At 35.7% G+C, this 19,062-nt stretch overlaps 1 protein-coding gene across 1 annotated transcript; it reads left to right on the plus strand.

Annotated features, from left to right (window-relative positions):
* The first annotated feature begins 751 nt into the window (after positions 1–751).
* Positions 752–17,097, plus strand: LOC147398642 (Galactose oxidase/kelch repeat superfamily protein). The gene is made up of 20 exons (XM_086447904.1): positions 752–991; positions 1,220–1,306; positions 1,431–1,499; positions 1,696–1,828; positions 2,202–2,248; positions 2,336–2,422; positions 2,593–2,654; positions 4,010–4,052; positions 4,161–4,241; positions 5,174–5,290; positions 6,197–6,302; positions 6,836–6,899; positions 8,638–8,680; positions 9,490–9,735; positions 9,831–9,992; positions 11,361–11,486; positions 12,873–13,025; positions 15,267–15,353; positions 16,538–16,606; positions 16,700–17,097. The coding sequence occupies exons 1-20, from the start codon at positions 860–862 to the stop codon at positions 16,805–16,807; spliced, it is 2,022 nt and encodes a 673-aa protein (XP_086304030.1). The 5' UTR covers positions 752–859; the 3' UTR covers positions 16,808–17,097.
* Positions 17,098–19,062: the final 1,965 nt, after the last annotated feature.

A 19,062-nucleotide genomic window follows, 5' to 3' on the forward strand; every position in this document is an offset into this window, starting at 1 on the left:
CTGCTAATGTTGCTCTTTTTAGAGTTTGAACTTAGAGACGTAGTGGTGTTCTAATGCTAAATGATAGGAACCAAACCAATATATTAGAAAGCCCCTAGTGTTGACCATGTAGGAAGTTAAATCATTCCCAACCTTTTTCCCTCTCACTGTTCTAAGAGGAAAAAACAGAAGAAGAGTTGAGCTGGAGTGACTGTGCTGGACACTACGTTCGACATTGAGTTGACGTGGTGGTGTGTACCAAATCATATATGCTTTTCACTTGTATCTCGAAGAAAGCATCTATGATTTCTTGTACATCTCCACATCAGCTCAACACTGAAAACCCATAGATGCTTTTCACTCGTGCCTCGAAGAAAAGTGTTTGTGATTTTGTGCAAACCTCCACGCCAGCTTAGTGTTGAACGCAATGTCCTGCACAGTCACTTCAACAGTTTTTCAAGGAATAAAAGCCGTAATGAAAATAGTTTGATTTTGTGTTTGGTGTGTTATAATAAGAGAGCTGCTATTGGCACATCAAAATTACTAATGCCAACCCAACTCTATGCAATTCTGAGGTGATTTACATAGGAATTGGTGCGGCATTAGCCAAAGTTAGGTGGCAATAGCAGCTATCTATGATAAACGCTTGGTGTGGTAATAGAATTTTTCCATACTTCAAAACGGGTCATGTTCGAACTTTGACAATCGAAACCGGGTATGAGTCGGTCGTTTTCGGGTTTGACCCGTACCATGTCATGCCCAGATGCCCTACCTCCCTCACCCGCCAACCTCCATAACAGTTAATAAAGCTAATACGTAGAACCCTAGAAAAGCTTGCTTAAACCCTAAACTCTCGAACACTCGCACACAGAGCAAAAAAATGGGGAAGAAAACGAAGAAGCCTGGGAAAGGCAAAGAGAAGACAGAGAGAAAAACAGCGAAAGCGGAGGAGAAGAAAGCTCGCAGAGAGAACAAAAAGATCTCCGAAGAAGACGACATTGACGCCATCTTGGTATCACTCCTTTTTGTAATTGATCGAAAATCAATCAATCGTAAACAAAATTCAGACCCCTAGTTTCGATCCATTGTACCATCCTTTTTGATCAATTGCTTAATTTTGGGGAACAATTATTGAAATTTGAGATCTTTTAATGGTATTGTTAAGGTTTGGAGTGGAAAAATTGTAATTTAGTTAATGGAGATTTATAATTCGGTGTTTTGGGTTTTGCTTCGATTACAGATGAGTATACAAAAAGAAGAAGCCAAGAAGAAGGAAGTTCATGTTGAAGAAAATGTCCCGAAACCTTCTCCTCGATCGAATTGTTCAGTATGGTCTCTACTTCTTAGTTCTTTCAAGTAATTCGAAGTAAAGTTCATTTTTTTAATTGGATTTGAATATTTCTGCTGTAACTGAAAGAATTGTTTTATAATTATGTACAAAAACTGTGTAGCTTACGATTAATCCATTGAAAGAGACAGAATTGATCCTGTACGGAGGCGAATTCTACAACGGTAACAAGGTTAGGAGTTTATAATCTGTGGAAGGATCATAAATGTTTTGTTTTTTTATTGGTTTTTGGAAAGACCTGGATGGAAATTTTAGTTTATTATTGTTTTTTCATGGTAAAATTCCGACGATGGTTTTGATTTGTTATTGTTTCTCAGGAAAACCCAAATGTAGATTTTGCTAACTTGTACTGAATTCTGTTGATGCAGACATTTGTGTATGGTGATCTTTACCGGTATGATGTTGATAAGCAGGAGTGGAAGTTGATATCAAGCCCTAACAGTCCTCCACCTCGTAGTGCTCACCAGGCTGTTGCTTGGAAAAACTATCTTTATATCTTTGGTAAATTAATCAGAATACGTGCTCATTAATTGATTTTGCTATTCTTTCTCATAATGTCAAAGTTGGGATTCGGGAAAGTCAAGGAACAGATCTGAAAAAAATACTATTGCTTATGGTTAATTAAAATGTATATTTTATATATTACGCATTATATTAAATAAAATTACAAATTTTCATATTTAATATAATATAAGAAATATATTTTTCAAAGCTTTGCGAATAAGTTGGGATTATATTGCCAATTGAAGGAATCTGAATTTACCACGACTTTTTCAGAAAATCAGAGAATTTTTTCACTATGTTCCTTATGCATTGAGAGGGTTACACTAGGACTTTACCACTTTTTTTTAATAATTTTTTAAAATAATTTCAGGTGGTGAGTTTACTTCTCCGAATCAGGAGCGGTTTCACCATTACAAGGTAATCAATTGCATTCTTCTTCTTTTTTTGGTTTTATTCTATGAAGAACAGACCTCCAATGTTGCCAGTGGCTTTTCTTTGTTTCAGGACTTTTGGATGCTAGACCTGAAAACAAATCAGTGGGAGCAACTAAACTTAAAAGGGTGTCCGAGTCCACGTTCAGGTCATCGCATGGTACTTTCTGGTATTTTTGTCATCTTGTGAAACATACTTTCTAGTACTTGTATTTGTGATATATTTCCTAAGGAAATCTTCACTCTGATTTTGAGTACCATATGACTTCGATAATTCCTTTTTCAATTTCATATCTTATTTGTTTATATTCCTTTTGTCACATGTTACAGGTGTTGTACAAGCATAAGATTATTGTTTTTGGTGGCTTCTATGACACTCTTAGAGAAGTGAGGTAATTTTTTTGGTCCTTATCAAGCATCAATTTTTATAAAAAGTTTCTTAATTTTTTTATAGGTTCTGTGTTGTAATTCTAAACCCTGCTATGTAATATGTGGCTTCCTAAAAAATAACATATAACATGTTTATGTGTGGTTCAATGTTCTTTAAATGTTTACAAGTTTATTTGATGCATATAGGTATAGTTCTATCTTTTCTTGACATTGGTATGTCCAGTGCTCCCTAGGCTCTCATGACCTACAAATATGTGTATTTTTCTGGATCATTGCATTATTATTATTCTTATTAATTTTTTTCCTCTGGTCAATAATACCTCCATCTACACTGTTATTACTATCTAGGTTAAGGAGACAATTTTGCCCGGGGGGGGGGGGGTTCCTTAAGTATTTTGTTGACCAAGAAGGCATGAGTGTCACTGGTCTTCTTCTAGCATAAAAGAACTTGGTTTCTTAGATTTTCTTTGAGCCATTTGACTCTAGGCTTCTCTTCCACATTTTCTGTTAAAATTGCTTTACGAGGGAAGTTATCCTTCAATCTGGTTTTACACAGGATATTATATTTGACCTCAATGATATTACCGAATTATGCTTTATTCAATTTTGTCATTTTATTTATGATGAACTCATGCATTAACCAAGAGTTCTGACCAATCTAGCATTGAAGGTGCTTGGTATTATGGAGCTTCGAAGTGGCAGTTTCACTGTACTTCAATATCTTAGGTCATATCATTGCCCGTCAGTTATCAATGTGGGGCACTTGTGCAACTTTGCTCTTTTGTTGAGGTATTGTCAGATGAGCCATATTAATTGTATTGAGACATTGAAGTAGGGTCTAGATCATTGTGATTTGGATGTTATCTGCCAAAGACGTTTTTTTTTCTTTATCTGATTAGTATCTGCCAAAGAAGTTTGACCTTTCATGTGAGATTTGTTTTAAATATAGTAAGATATATGTAGAAAAGAAATTATACAAACCAATTGTAAAGAGTTAGGATGATATTTTAGTTCATGAATAATAAATTTTTATCTCAAATCATTCAAGCGAAGGGTCTCAGAATTTGGATGAAACTAAAACTAGTTATGTAAGTTGCAAGTGGAAGGGGATGCCATTTGGTATTTTTCCAGTTGTGCTGCCAAATTTGGTTGCTATTGCATTACATGTCCTCAATTCTATTGTTTAATCTTATTAAGTTTTAATTTTCTTTCATGTGTTTTTTTTTTTTTTTTCCAAAAATAAAAGTAAATATAATTGGTTCTTTTTTGCAAGTTATCAGGAAAAAAAATGTTGTGCTGAACAGGATTTCTCTTTGAAGTTCAAAAGTTGATGGATCTTTATGCGTTATTTATGCAGATATTTTAATGATTTGCATGTATTCGATCTGGATCAATACAAGGTGAATGTCCTTGGCTCTTATGGTAGATCACCTAACAGTGTGCAATTGATTTTCCGTTTGATTTTTCTTCTATATGTTTTGTTAATTTAGTGCAATGGAACTTTGTAGTGGCAAGAAATAAAACCCAGGCCTGGATGCTTGTGGCCAAGTCCCAGGAGTGGTTTCCAGTTTTTTGTTTTTCAAGATGAGGTGAGTTAGTCAGGACTCCATGTTGTTGCATTATGCTCTTATTCTTTTGATTATTGGATTGTTTTGGTTCTAGGTTTTGAACTTTTAACTTGTACAATTTTTTGTCGATGCACTAGGTTTGTTGAAGATGTGTTATATGTTGTAAATTGGCGCTGACTAGTTAACCACCAGGGGGCTTGGACTGAGTATTTGGAAAAAAAATATTTTAGGATATCAGTATCATTTTTAGAGGAAAATGTTATTTCTTTGAAGATTTTGTGGTTAGATGGGATAGGGTCTGTTCTTTGTCGCTTGTGTAACAGTTGTTTGGGGTTCTCTGTTGTTATTTGTTCATTTTTCTTTTGATTTGTTTGCTTTGTTGTATTGGGTTGGTCTCCTCGACCCCTCATGTTCTCTTTCTTTTTCAATAAAATTATCTTTATCGATTAAAAAAAAAAAAAAAAACAGCTTTGGGTTGTAGTTTCTATGGGTTGTAATTACCTCAATGTTCGTGAGAACACCAAGTGTGAGATTCTAGGACAGGCTATTTTAGGATATTGGTATCATTAAGAGTGGAAAATGCATCATTTTGGCAGGTGGTGTTTATTTAAACATTGGATTGTAGTTTTCATGTGTTCTAATGATCTGAATGTTAGTGAGAAAACTAAGTGTGAGGTCTAGGACAGGCTAATGCAAATGCTTGCCATTAGCTTGGCCGCTTAAAAATCTTCTATTAGATGTCTCCCTTTTATATTTAACAACTTATCAAAAGGAAAGGAAAAAGAGAAAAAGAAAAAATTGTATTCATTAACATGCTTATATAATCTTCTTTTCTACAAATTTCTATATCTGGTTTATCTTCTTGAATTTCTCTTGGAAGAACAATTTCTAATGTTCTTCTTTATTGGATTGTTTTTTTTTATTGGCTTAACTGGAATTTCTTTGTGGTGCAGATATTTTTATATGGGGGCTACTCCAAAGAAATAACGTCTGATAAGAATAGCTCTGAGAAAGGCATTGTTCATTCAGACATATGGTCGCTTGATCCAAGGTCTTGGGAATGGAACAAGGTTTGACTAATTTTAATTTTTTGATTAATTCTTCTCTGCTGTTCGGCTTTCACTGAATTCTGAAGGGTGCTCAATTTAAAATGATTTCCTGTGTGAAACAGAAATGAATTAAATAGAAAATTTTATCATGGTGGTGAACACAGCCAACTTGCAAGACAATGTAGGGAATATATCCTTTTATTGTCTTCAATGAACTTTTATGCGTTTAATGTCTTGGGCTATGTTAATATGATGTTATTACATTCAGAAAAAGGAATTTGTGACGGCCTCTCTCTCTCAATGAACTTTTTTCTTTGTATGTTTGTTTTCATCTTCTATATCATCGAGAAAAAATGTTAATTACTTTTTCCGTCCGTTTAATCATTGCATGCATGATTAGGAATGCTAAGCTTACAAACTTACCACATCTTCTCATTATTTGCTCAAATTACACAATATTAGCTCGTATTGGCAAATAGATTTTTCCTGTTAATTTTGAATCTTTCCAGCTGATAAAATGGCTTGACTTGTTACGCTTCATTTTTTTTCATCGGGGGTGCATATTTTGTTTCATCTGGTTTAGTGAAAAGGATGAGAAAACATTTGGTTGTTTGGAAGAGGTAAAATTTTCACAAAAAATCAGTTCTCCTTGATACAAAATTCTATTTACCTTTTTGGCATCCTACTTCAAATGCTCTTTACAATTTGGGAGCATACCTTACTCCTTTGGTCTTTCTAGTTTGTCTTGTTTCTTATTGTACTCCCCATTGGGAGTCACCTCGACCCCCTTCTTTTTACTTACCTAAAAAAGAGACTTTCTACGTTCTATACGAGTTGCTTCTCTTATGCACATGGCCTAGTCATGCAAGATTTCTGATCCTAATATCACTTTCCATTGATGGAATTATATTTTCCTTTTGTGAATAGGTAAAGAAGAGTGGGATGCCTCCTGGACCTCGTGCTGGATTTTCTATGTGTGTACATAAAAAGCGGGCTTTGCTGTTTGGAGGTGTGGTAGACATGGAAGTTGAAGGTTAGTTATGCATATTTTGTACCAAATGCATGATTATTTAAACTTGGGCGCTTCTTTTCCAAATATATCTCTTCTGTAAGCTTGGGTTCCAACAATTCGGTTTTAGCTTCTAACAGACCCAACTTCTAGAAGCCAAGAAAATCTAAGACATGTCATACATGCATGCAATATATAAGTGATGAAAGGCTCATTTAAAGCCTTATTCCTGAATGATAATGCACACTTTTTTGTCCGCTAGAACTCGGAAGATTAGTTACTTCCTCAAAAGATGGAAATCTTTTTTTTTTGATCCGTAAAGATGAATTTATTGAAAAGAACAATGGGGGGGTTGAGAAGACCAACCAACAACAAAGAGATGTAAATCTTGCAAAATGTATACGCATGCTTTTGAACACATGCACACAATTTTTATTTTTAATTTTAGGGCTTCTTCAGTGTTGGACCAGAATTGTTTAAAATTTCTATTTAGAGGGTTGAGATCTCTGCTATCATGATTGTTTTTCCTCATAGTAGCTTTATATTGTGTTGTGCAGGAGATGTTATGATGAGTTTGTTCTTGAATGAGCTTTATGGGTTCCAATTAGACAGCCATCGATGGTGTGTTCCATTTTCTTGTTATTCATCAAGAAATTAGTTGCTTTCCAAGTGTATTTCAATATTGTCTTATTTTTCCACTGACTGGATGCACATCTGCTTTACTTCTTGGCACTCAATGAAGCAAACTTTTCAATAACTGTTGGTTTTGTCAACTCTGCCAACTTAAGAAACTTCTATTTTTATCAATAATAACAGAGAATGTTGTAGAGACACCCTCTTAGGAGTACAAATAAGGAAATGGACTCTTTTATATTGAAATACCTCGTATGTTCTTGACATTATTCCCCAGATATTTTTTTTCTCTTTTCATATAATAAAATGTCATTTTCATTGATGGAAAAAGGTTTGCTACTCAAGAAAAATCACGATTGTTTCACAAAGTCTCAGATGGTGCATTGCAGTTGCACTTTTCCCCCTTTCTGTTTTGCTTCTTTCTTTTCTACTTTATGGTTGATGATGCAGGCAACATTTGCTATTTTTTTAAACTATGTTGGCTGATTATCTTTCTGGCAACATATAGTTAAAATGAATGCAATGATAAATTATCTTTCTGGAGTTTAGTCATTAATTATTTCATGTTGCATTTTTGCCCTTCCCAAATTAATAAGCAACCTGGAGTTAAGCTGTTAAAGTTAAATGATTTAAATTATAGATAACAATGATGTGTATGTTTAGATGGAAGAGTGGTAAGACTAGGAAAACAAAATCAGAAATAGCATATTTGAGGGAATTTAGGAGTCTCTTCTCTAGGAGATATAATAAAAGAAAGTTGTTTAAGATGGTGTAGGCATTTACAAAGAATATCAACAACAACAGCATTGATGAGTCTTTTGGTTCAATTTGAACTAAAAAGGCAAGAGGAACGCTGAAAATGACATGGATGGATGAAGTATGAAAAAATATGAAGATACATGACGTGCCCAAAGATCTGACTCCAGATACAGTTGAAAGTAAAAAAAATCTCATGATGATAATGATTGTAGCAGTAGAAAGAACACTGGAGCAACCATTTTATGGATCTAATTTTTTACATACTTAGTACGTAATATATGCTTGCTTCTTGAGTGAGCAAGCATATAATACAAGAATTTCCAGATACCTGCTGATGGATGTTCAAATTGATAACCTCTCCCAGACATGCATGGGCAAACAAACAATTCTTGTGGGGCATCATGATACCCATTAAAAGGGCAGAACAATACAAAATGTACAGTTGACAAATTTATACACATTAGGAAAGATAAAATTAGAAACGAAAGTTTTCAGGAAACTGCAGGAGTAGCTCCAAATATCCAATAGGTGGTAAACTAAGAGAAAGTCAGCTGAGATGGTTTGGGCTACGAACTCACTTTCAGTAACACAAGACTTGGCTTTAGAATGAATGGAATGGAGGAACATGACTCATTTAGCTGATATGAAATCTTTGGGATAAGGCTTTCTTGTTGTATTGGTATGAACAAGTACAGATTTTCAATTTTGCCTATCGAAATGGCTAACTTGTTATTGCTTGTATTGGTTAGAACATAATTACACATTTTCAATTTTTTGTTTGTCCTATGTTTTTAAATTTATTATACCATAGCTGGGCGGCTTTCATAAAATGGAAAAAGACAATCTGCATATGAGAAATAAATGCTTAATCTCTTTTTATTTATTTTTTATTTTTTATGACGAGTTAATGCTTAATCTGTTGTTCTTGTTCCTTGGAAAGTATGTCTCATTCTTACTTTGGGTTTAGGTACCCACTGGAGCTTCGGAAGGGGAAATCAACTAAAGATAAGGTATTCCTGTGAATAAATGTATTAACTGAATGGACACTATTTAAAATATCTGATCAACCTTTTGTTTACAATGCTGACAGTTTTTCCCAGGTGTGTTTAGATTTTTAGGTTACCCTTGTTGGCTGTACTGTATATTTTGCCTTGTTTAAGGATTTTTCCTATCTCCTCCTACATCATTCAGACTCCTTGTAGATCTTCTCCTAACCAGGCCTATTCATGAAGGGAATTGAAAATTCTGTGACACTAGTGCCTACTTTAAGCATGGAAAAAGATAATTTTGACCGTGTGACTTTCACATGTGATGGTAAAAGGTCACAATCATCACCACAATGTTTGGTTGGAAGAATCATGTTCATTTCTTTCTATCTAAACTCTAAAGCCATGTCTTGTATCAATCCAGGTTTGGTCATATCCATTTTCTTCACTTCAATCCAAGTCCTTTGTGGTCTGCTCTTGCTCTTTTAGAACCTTTAACATTTGATCTTCCATAATTACATGTTCTTTAATTCTTTTCACTTGTGGGAGTTTCAAGGTTGAAATTGCCTCTTTCCATGCCAAGTTGACCTTATTATTTGAGTTTTGAGCTGTATTCATGGTTTGTTATTGGTAAGTGAGATCTTCAAAGAATCCTGACAATGCAGGGGGAGATTCAGGGACAATTTTACAGGCATGCTGAAAGCCAGGGTTATCCATGTAAAAGGCCCCTTTATATGCCTCTTGGTTTTATGCTTTTCTAATTTCATACCAATCCTCTTCTGCTTACTTGCACTGACTTTTTTGTTTCTGTTCTGATTGAATTTTTCCCATAGATAAAAAAGAGGTCAGACCAACAATCTGATAGCTGCTCTTTCGAAAATAATAATACTCAAAGTGGTTTGGAAAAGCAAGAAACGGACGAAAGAGATGAGTACTCTGAAAGTTATGATGAAGCACCAGATATGGAAAGTGGTACTGACGAAATAACTCATCATATGACGAGGAACCTAGTTTTTTGTGATGGAAAACCTAAAGAACGTAATGTTAATTCAGATCCACAAACATGCATTACACCTGAGGTTAGTGCACTGGATGGAACATGATTTTGTGTGTGTGTGTGTGCATGCCTTTATTCTCTTTTGTATCTGATTTGTGAAAATATTGCAACTATTAGGTAGTGAAGCCTTGTGGACGCATTAATTCTTGCATGGTGGTAGGAAGAGATACATTGTACATCTATGGGGGCATGATGGAAGTCAGAGATCAAGAAATTACGCTTGATGATCTGTACACTCTAAATCTCAGCAAACTTGATGAGTGGAAGTGTGTCATACCGGTTTGTTACATTTCACTTCCTGATAGGCTTAAGATGCTCATAGTTTTTCTTGGTTATTTTAGATGCCAAAGAGCTAAAAGAAAGTCTTGATGAAGAGCACTGATCACCTTCAAATTATTTATTCATTTTGTTTTATTTCAAACTGTTGCCCGATACATTCCAGATTTTGAACATTTATGGAATAAATGATTTAGAGGAATGTCACGGTAAACATTCCGAGACAAACCAACATGAAACCAGAAAAATCGACTTTCCTGTAATTTTTACCGAAGTTCTTGAAAGTGCACTCAAATACTAAAAAAATGCAATCGAATATAAATATATTGACAAGCATTTTTTTCTTTTGAATCTTCATGAAAAAGTATATACTGTCCCTCAAATCTTGTTGGCAATTATATTAACACTTGATTCTGTACTTCCCAAGTTGGGTAACTAAGCTTCTTCAAGTTTATTTTGTATCCATATGATTGACTAACAGGCTCATTGACCAATGAATATTCGGATCACCCCTTAGATACCGAAATCATGATGGTTTTTGATTTTCCATTGTTGTTTTAAGCGTTTTTCATCATGGTCTTCATGACAGACCTGTTTAACCAGTAAAGGCAGACCCACTCCAGCCAATTCCATGGCCATGCACAGGCTGTCCTAGCAAGTGGCCAGACCAACCAAAGCTATGCTGAGGCTATGATCAAGCCATGACCAATCCTAGCCCAGGCCGTGACCAAGCCATAACCAATCCTAGCTTGGGTCTTGATTGCGCCGATTGGGCTATGCCACATCTTTTCCTTGATAGGAACATTACCTTGACGTGAAATTTTGAATCTTGGCAAATATATGGTACTGAGAAGTTTCTCCAATTTATGTATACATTTTGCTTATACGGGTATTTGATAGCGTATTGAAACATTAAACATACTTTAATGGAATCTAACTTAGTATATTCTCGTCATATCAATATTTTTCAGTGCATATAAACGTGAAAAAGTGTTATATATTTGACATAAATTAAATATGCCTTTTTCTAAAATAATATTTATCTCTTAAATACTGGATTCGATTAATGTTTGAAAATATTCAGAATGTGTGTTTTGTCTTGAAGTTTTTTTATTATCCTTGACTGGAGCATTCTTTAGAATGAAATTTTGAACCATGATTCTTCCACCCTGCTTCTTAGAACTAAGCCCTATTGCTATAAACTTGGTGTTTTGAATAAGTATTAAGCTCTTTTTGGAGCTTAGCAACCTGGAAGTCCATCATTATCATATTTCACAAACCTGTTCTCCATTTTTCCCGCAAGCAATGTATTGAATTTGGTTGGGGCATGGGGAGCATCAGTATTTGATTTCTTGTCATTCTATATGACAGGCATCTGAATCTGAGTGGCTAGAAGTTTCGGAAGATGAGGATGATGAAGAGGATGATTCTGATGGTGAACAAAGCAATAGCGGAAGCGGCAGTGAGGAGACAGATGATGATGACGACGATGTGGAGGTACCTCCCTCACTTTCAAGGCACAGCCACAGCATGCATGAATGCATTTTTATTATATTTTCTGTATTATGCGGTGTGGAAATGATACATTTTTCCTTGGTAGCGATGTGCTTGTTTATCCATTGTCTGTACTTGGAAATGCCACGACCATAAAAAGATGCAGCAGTGTGTTGCAGGGCAGGATCATATTTTCAATTTGATTCCATTTTAGTTGCTTTCTTCAAACTTAAAAGCTATCTGGTGTTCAACCTTTTGCACGAGTCATTCAAATTTGAAGGTCCCGGCTTTTGAGTAGGAAGCTTGATTCCAGTTTACTTGTGAAAGAATAATTTACCACAGTAGAAAGGAAGAAAAACGATCTTACTTTGCTTTTCATTAATTCAACTTTAGCGTTTTTATTTATTCAGTTTCAATACTGTTTTTTACCAAACAAGTGGATTTCTTCCAATGCCTTCTGCCTTCCCAGGAAGGAAGGATTTTTTCAAAGCTGACTCAGAAGAGAAAGAAACCTTCTCAATGATAGCCGGCCTTAGATTGTGTTTGTTTGTCATGTAATGGCAATGGGAAATAACAATTGTTTTTAAGCCTAAAATAGTCTGACATTTTTTGACATCTTGATCGTGTGCAACTCTTTATTGGATTATTGGAAATGAAATAAAGGCCTTGCATAATTACTGTACGCCAATGGTGGTGCATGAAAAAATGGCGAACATACTATCTTGAACACAAATAATCAATGTTTGTCAGGTCATTCTGCTTGTATAGGTGCAGAATCCAATTTTCTAAGGTCTTGCTTTAGGCTTATTGAGAGTCCTATAATCGTTATAGATGGATGGGTGCAGATTTGGAGTATATCTTTTTTTGGTTCATAAGATGGATCTAACCCAAAACCTTATATTTTCTGGGTAGAAAGCTATCCAGGCTACATTTTTTTATTTACATGACAGAAATTGAGCATTCAGAATCGTGTCCTCATTATGGCTATGCATGCCGGGACATCAAGTTGATGTATCTTTCTTTTTTCCCCTGATAAGTTATATATTGTATAATCATCATCAAAGTCTATCTTGAAATTTGCATGTTGAACCTAAAAGGGTAAAGGCAAATGGCTTGGGTCTGTCACATAAACCCCTTGTAAGGCTTGGTCCTCTTTTTCTGTATCTTCTTTGTTCGTCATCTTGACCACATTAATAGAATCTGCATTTATCTATCAACAAAGGCAAACAGCTTGAAAAGCTTTGCTGATCCGATTAACTTTGAAGTTTTATCTCTATCTTTATAACCATATTATTATATAGTTCTGCTATGAATTTTCAAAATTTCTTGAAATCAGCTAGGTTAGTTCAATTGATTTTTCTTAATTTTTTCATGGCCATACATGAAAAGACTAGGAACAATGGAGCAAAATCACTTGCAATGGGAGATGCTGTTGCCATATTAAAGGGTGAGGCAAAGAATCTTCGCAGGAAGGAGAAACGAGCCAGGATTGAGCAGATCAGAGCAAATCTTGGCCTTTCAGATTCACAGAGGACTCCCATGGTATTTCCGGTTTACGACTTAGTTGGAAATTCTGTTTAATGGAGAGTTCTATTGCTTGATTATACTTCTGGTAACATTCGTGAAACATGCTCTTGTTAATAAACTACTGCAATTGTATAACTTTATATGGTCATGCTAAATCAGAGACTATGTAAATTATTTTTGATAAACTTTAAGGACCTGGAAAACGTTATGTCAGAATTGTTCGGTTGTTCATTGAAAAAGAATTGTTTGGTTTAGCAATGTCCGATTCGCAATGGAAGTATCACTTCGTGGGACCTGGGTTTCAGAAGGAATTTCAATGACTGTGAGATAACATCTTTCCAATATCTTTTGAATTCTGTCCAATTCAGGGTGGATGCGCAAGACAGGAGGGAATGGATATTAGCTAAGGACAAGAGATACTCAGTTCACTCCTTCTACAAATTTCTTCTCCCTTCGTTCGATAATTTTATTTTGGAACCCATCTTTTGGTTGGCTTTAGTCCCTTCCAAGGTTTCCTAATTTGTCTGGCTTGTTTTCCTTATGGAAGATTCTTACCTTGGATAATTTGATAAAGCGTAGTTGGATCACTCCAAACTTCTGCCCCTTATGCTTGAAGGATGAGGAATTTGTTAATCACACCCTAATCCACTGTTTTTTTTCCCGGGGTATTTGGTCTGAGTTTCTCTCCCTTTTTCGTATGGTTTGGATTCTCCCTCAATCATTCTTCTCGCTTTTGGAAGGATGGACTTTAAATATCTTCTCTCATAGAAAACGATACCTTTGGGCTATTCTTCCTTTGGCTATTACTTGGGGTCTTGGAGGGAGAGAAATATGAGGGTATTCCAGAGCAAGGAAAGTACTTCTCACGCTGTGTTTATGGAGATTTTGGGGCTGCTCTACCTTTGGTCGAAGTTGATCAATGAATTCTCGGGGTCCTCTTTCGATGATTTTGTGTTCAGATGGGACTCTTTATGTGATTCTTAGTGCTTCTTTTGTTCTTTTTTGTTTTGTGGCTTGTTTTGCATTTTTTTAGGTTTCTTGCTTGGGGGCTTCCTCAGCCTCCTTCTGCATCTTCTCCCTCTTTTTTTATAAAATTTACACTCAAAAAAAAAAAAAAAAAAAAGAAAGATCCAGAAGGCATCAAATTAGTGTCAAAACATCAAATAGGATTAAAGGAAGTCAGATGCATGTTGTATTAATCGGACCTTAGTGAATGCTCAGTAGCATTCAATATTTCTATTGTCTTGTTGAATATTAGCCTTTGTCATTACTCATTGTATTGATAGATGTGCTACAGCATGCATTCAGAAGCTTCCCCTCGTATCATTTTTGTTACTACGGCATTATAGATCCTTTTTTCCCACCAGATTAGCCTGCTTTCCCACGCCAATATGGTTTTCCTTTCAATGCTTCCTGGTGTCAACAAAGTACTAGAAGTCTCTCTCTCTCTCTCATTGCCACATTTGTTTGTGGCAACGTATCCATCATCTGAGAGAAAGTTTGGATGGAAATTAGATTTGACACTAAACAGTCTCATGTTAGATGCATTTTGCAAACAGCTTGTACCATATGTTTATATCATATAGTTACAAGTTTTTTATTTGATGACGCATATAGTTACAAGTTATTGGTAGGTGAATTAGATAAATGAAGCGAGTCATATTTCAATTGCCTAAAGCATGTGATGTAAGCCTCAAGGCTGTAAGTTACGCCCCACGCCACCACTAACATAAGCAGGTAAGTTACACCCCTATGACTTGAGACTTAAAATAGGTGAAGGCAGGGGAATCTTTCTTTCAAATCTTAGTGGATGAGCTTTATGCCTCATGAGTCTTTTGTGCTTATATAATAAGGTGCTGGCATTTTGCAAGTCTCTATGCATAGGTTTTCTGAAAATGTCTTTCGACAAACTGGTCACAAATGAGTTGTTTATTAATTCTTTATTACTTTTGATCATGTTCTGTGAATACTGAATGATGCTAGTCATGGATTACATGTAGTGGGTGATGTGTTTATTTGTGGTTTACTTTTAATACAATCCTGGGTTGGAAGTAACATGTTAATTCCTGCTCCTAGGGTTTGGGTCTTTATGCCAAGATCTCCATATATTGATTGGGAAAATGGTATTACCCATGGGGGTGCCTATTTGAGCATGTATTCCCAGTTGCACCTGCTTTCAGATGTGGAATCTGTATTTATTATGATACCTATGGCTTATAGTCAATTAATTGTTTGTCCTGTACATCTTTTCTGAAGCCTGGAGAATCTTTGAGGGATTTTTACAAACGAACAAATTTGTACTGGCAAATGGCTGCGCATGAACACACTCAACACACTGGAAAGGTGAGTTTTCCCTCTTGAAGATTTGAAGCCCGTTATATAACTATGCCATATTATCATTCCTGTAATTTGTAGAGTTGTCTAATTGTCTGATAGCTTGCATTTTGAAGCTTTTCTGAATATTAAACTTGTGAAGTCATGAAACTTGAACCTTTTATTCTAGTTGTACCATTCTTCTTTGCCATTAACAAAAATCTGCGATTCTTAGTTGTATAAACTATCGTCTGAAGAATTAGTGCAATACTATACTGTTCTTTTCAGGGATCTGGTATGTTCATCTTTCTTTGTCATATTCATAAATTGTAATCAAAACAAAACTGTAAACTATAAGAGGCATGAAACTCTGGCCAGATACCATGACCTTCATCCCTGAGAATAATGGATTTTAACGTATGGCAGCGTGGTTTGGTGGGACCAAAGGGGTCCACCTGGTGGAGCACCTCACCCCCTCTTCCTATTGCAAGTTTCAGCCCAATTGTCACCAGCCAAGTGGCAGAATAAAAAAGAAGATTTGTTTCTCTTTCAGTATAGATATTTATAATTCAAAGAGATGTCTTTTATAGGGGAAAAAATACTTTACGTGGTAGGTCATGTGCAAGGAGAGGACAAGGGTGATGTCAAAGTTGCCAAGCTAGGTATTCATCCATATTCACCATGTTAGCAGCCTATGTTGTAAGAAAGCCTTGTATCAACAGAGGATTTAGAAGTCTTTGTTGGACTACCTTTCTTTTTGATTGGTTAAAATGAGATGTTAGTACTAGGGTTGCAAAAACAGCCAAAACAAAACAAGATAAAGAGGGCTTGCGAGAGAGGGCCTCACTGAGCTCGCAAAGCTACAAAACTAAGATCATCTGCTGACAACATTCTTCTCAAGCAAGTATTTGAGTAAGAGTTATGCCTCTTAGAAATTAGTGAGATCTAGGTTGTTGGGATTTTAGAATTTGGCCATCCATTCTCTATAACTTGATATGACACATTTTAGAAGGCCTACTTCCTTGATCATCATCACATCATCACATCTTCCGGATTGAAGGGAAACAAGTACAACATCCTCGAAAAGTAATGAAATATTTTCTTACCTATCTGTACCAATTGTGTTAATGGGATTTTGAGAAAAAAGAGAGTGATAAATGGTTATTGTCAAGCTTTATTCTCTTATCTAATCTTGTTTTACATCGGAACTGTAGGAGCTCCGTAAGGATGGCTTTGATCTTGCTGAATCTCGATACAAAGAGCTAAAACCAATCCTTGATGAGGTGATCTTTCAGTTCAATCTTTCAAGAGTTTATGACTTATTAATTATTTAGGGTTTTACTTGAATAATATGTTTACCTTCCATGTGATTTCAGCTGGCCATACTAGAGACTGAGCAGAAGGCTGAAGAAGCCGAGGGGCCTGAGACCAGTTCAAGAAAGAGAGGCATCAAGAAAAACAGGGCACATGCTTCACAAAGGTAGCTTCATCAGTTTTTAAAATATGGATGTCTACACACCCATGTTCCCCCACACACCAATAACGTCCTCAGGTCAGTGTGGCACATTGTGTGCAGGTGGGGCCACAATTTAGCTTAGTTAAATTATTCAAACTATGGCGTCTTCTAATATTATAAGCCGTTTTGTTTTAAAATCAATATGCTATCCTTAGATGAGCAGATTTTTGTATATCATGAGGAATACTAAGCAACTACTTTATTGGGCAATGTGAGTTAGCACATGAGGGTGTTATGGTAATTTTTGACACTTATCCATGTGAGCTGGAATGCATGTTTTTTTATTGAGTCGTGATGAAAGCACGTGGACTTGGTATGCGGTTGTTGGGTACGGTATGCGGCTGACATGGCAAGGGCATAGAACCATAGATCCTTTTCATCGAGATACACAGGAAAAAGATGTGCGGTTCTGTACCCTTGCCACATCAGTCGCGTACCCAACCGCGTGCATTCATCATTATTCTTTTTTATTTGGTACCAAATCTTGCTATCAGGTTCAACTTTTAAAACCTGGGGATCTTACGAGTTAGCTTTACAACTTGGCCTGAGTTTGAGTTGACTTGGAAAGTTGTCCTAGTTTGCCTCTGTGAATTGGATCAGTTTTTCTTTTCTTTCTTCCATGTATGTATAATTTTTTTAAAAACTAAATGTTTGTGGTGGATATTAAATGATATTTTATGCATCTATTAATTCAAAAAAAAAAAAAAAACAATTATTTAGAAAATCAAGTTAATTTCTTTGGGTTAAATATGTTGTATCAATTTGACTCGGTGAAGGATTGTTTGGTTCAAACTGGACTCGGTGGTGGGGGGACCAAACCACCATGGTCCCAACCTCTGCTGGAGTTGGGGTATGGCAACAGTGATCTATGGTTTTATTTCTAGAATTCTCATGTTTTGTTTTAATATTTTGCTTGTAGGGGAAATGATTGAGTGGTCCAAAGCCCATTATTCTGTGTAAATCATCATCGTACATCTTTCACTATAATTAATAGTTCAACATATATTCAATGATGATGATGGACCCACCTTTTGGTACATACACCTAAAATCAGTTGCAAGTGACTTCTGTCCATGAATTTGGGCATAATTCTCAATGTTGATTTCCAGACATTAGATTTTGAGCAATCAGAATCAGCAATCAAACTTATTTTTGGTGGGACCGACCTTACATCATTCATTGGAAATAATCTTATCGAGACAGGTACTGGTTGCTGTAGTAGGTGAGCTTAAGTAGTGTATGTAGTGTGTTAACAAAGCCAAATTGCCAATAACATCATGTGCGATGCACGTGTTAGTAATGGATGGTAAACAAAATAAAACGTGAGAGGACTACAAAGTACTAACTACCCGTAGCAGCTCCCATTTGTTATGGAGATGTTTTAACAAGAGGTAGTTCAAGTTGCTACATCTCTACCCTCTCTCCTTTCTAACTACCCTTTTAAGATCTCATTGATGATTCTTTGTGTTACATCAAAAGCAAAATCAATCTCTCTCTCTCTCTCTCTCTCTCTCATATGTTTTCATTGTTGAGAAAAAGTTAATCATGAATATTGAAAAGAAAATACCACTTTTCAATCTTTGTTAAGAGACATGACTGTCTATAGAATCTCCAAAGGATGTGAAGGTCTCTCTTCTTATCTGTTTGGTACCCATATAAGATGGTCAATATGTGACCACCGGATCATTTAGAATCATTTGGAAAAGAGTTGTGCTGAGGTGACACAAACCGAGACACAAAGGTGACAAAATGGTGTGGTGTTGTGCACATTACCGTAGATGCTTTTCAGACAAAATGGTGTGGTGTTGTGCACATTACCGTAGATGCTTTTTTGAAAAGCATCTACGGTAATGTGCACAACACCACACCATTTTGTCACCTTTGTGTCTTCGTTTATGTCATTCCAACATTTTTCTTTGGAAAATAATAAGAATAATGCTGAACGGACCTCAAGATTGTATCTCATATCACACATTCTAATGTGAAAAAATGCTATTCATTGAGATACAAGGCAAAAAACATATGTGATTTCTACACACTTTCAAGTCAAGATGTGCGATATGAGCACAACTCAAATAATAATGCAAGTAATATTAATGGAGAATTTCTATTGTCACACTAACTTTCTTATTACGATTCAATCCAATATGTATACGTAAAATACCAATTTAAAAGTAACTCCGTTGGTAGACATTTATTTAATCCTATAATTGGAGTGTTATA

This window comes from Akebia trifoliata, chromosome 7 (genome assembly GCF_017979445.1).
Source record: "Akebia trifoliata isolate Shusen 1 chromosome 7, ASM1797944v1, whole genome shotgun sequence".
Lineage (NCBI taxonomy): Eukaryota > Viridiplantae > Streptophyta > Magnoliopsida > Ranunculales > Lardizabalaceae > Akebia > Akebia trifoliata.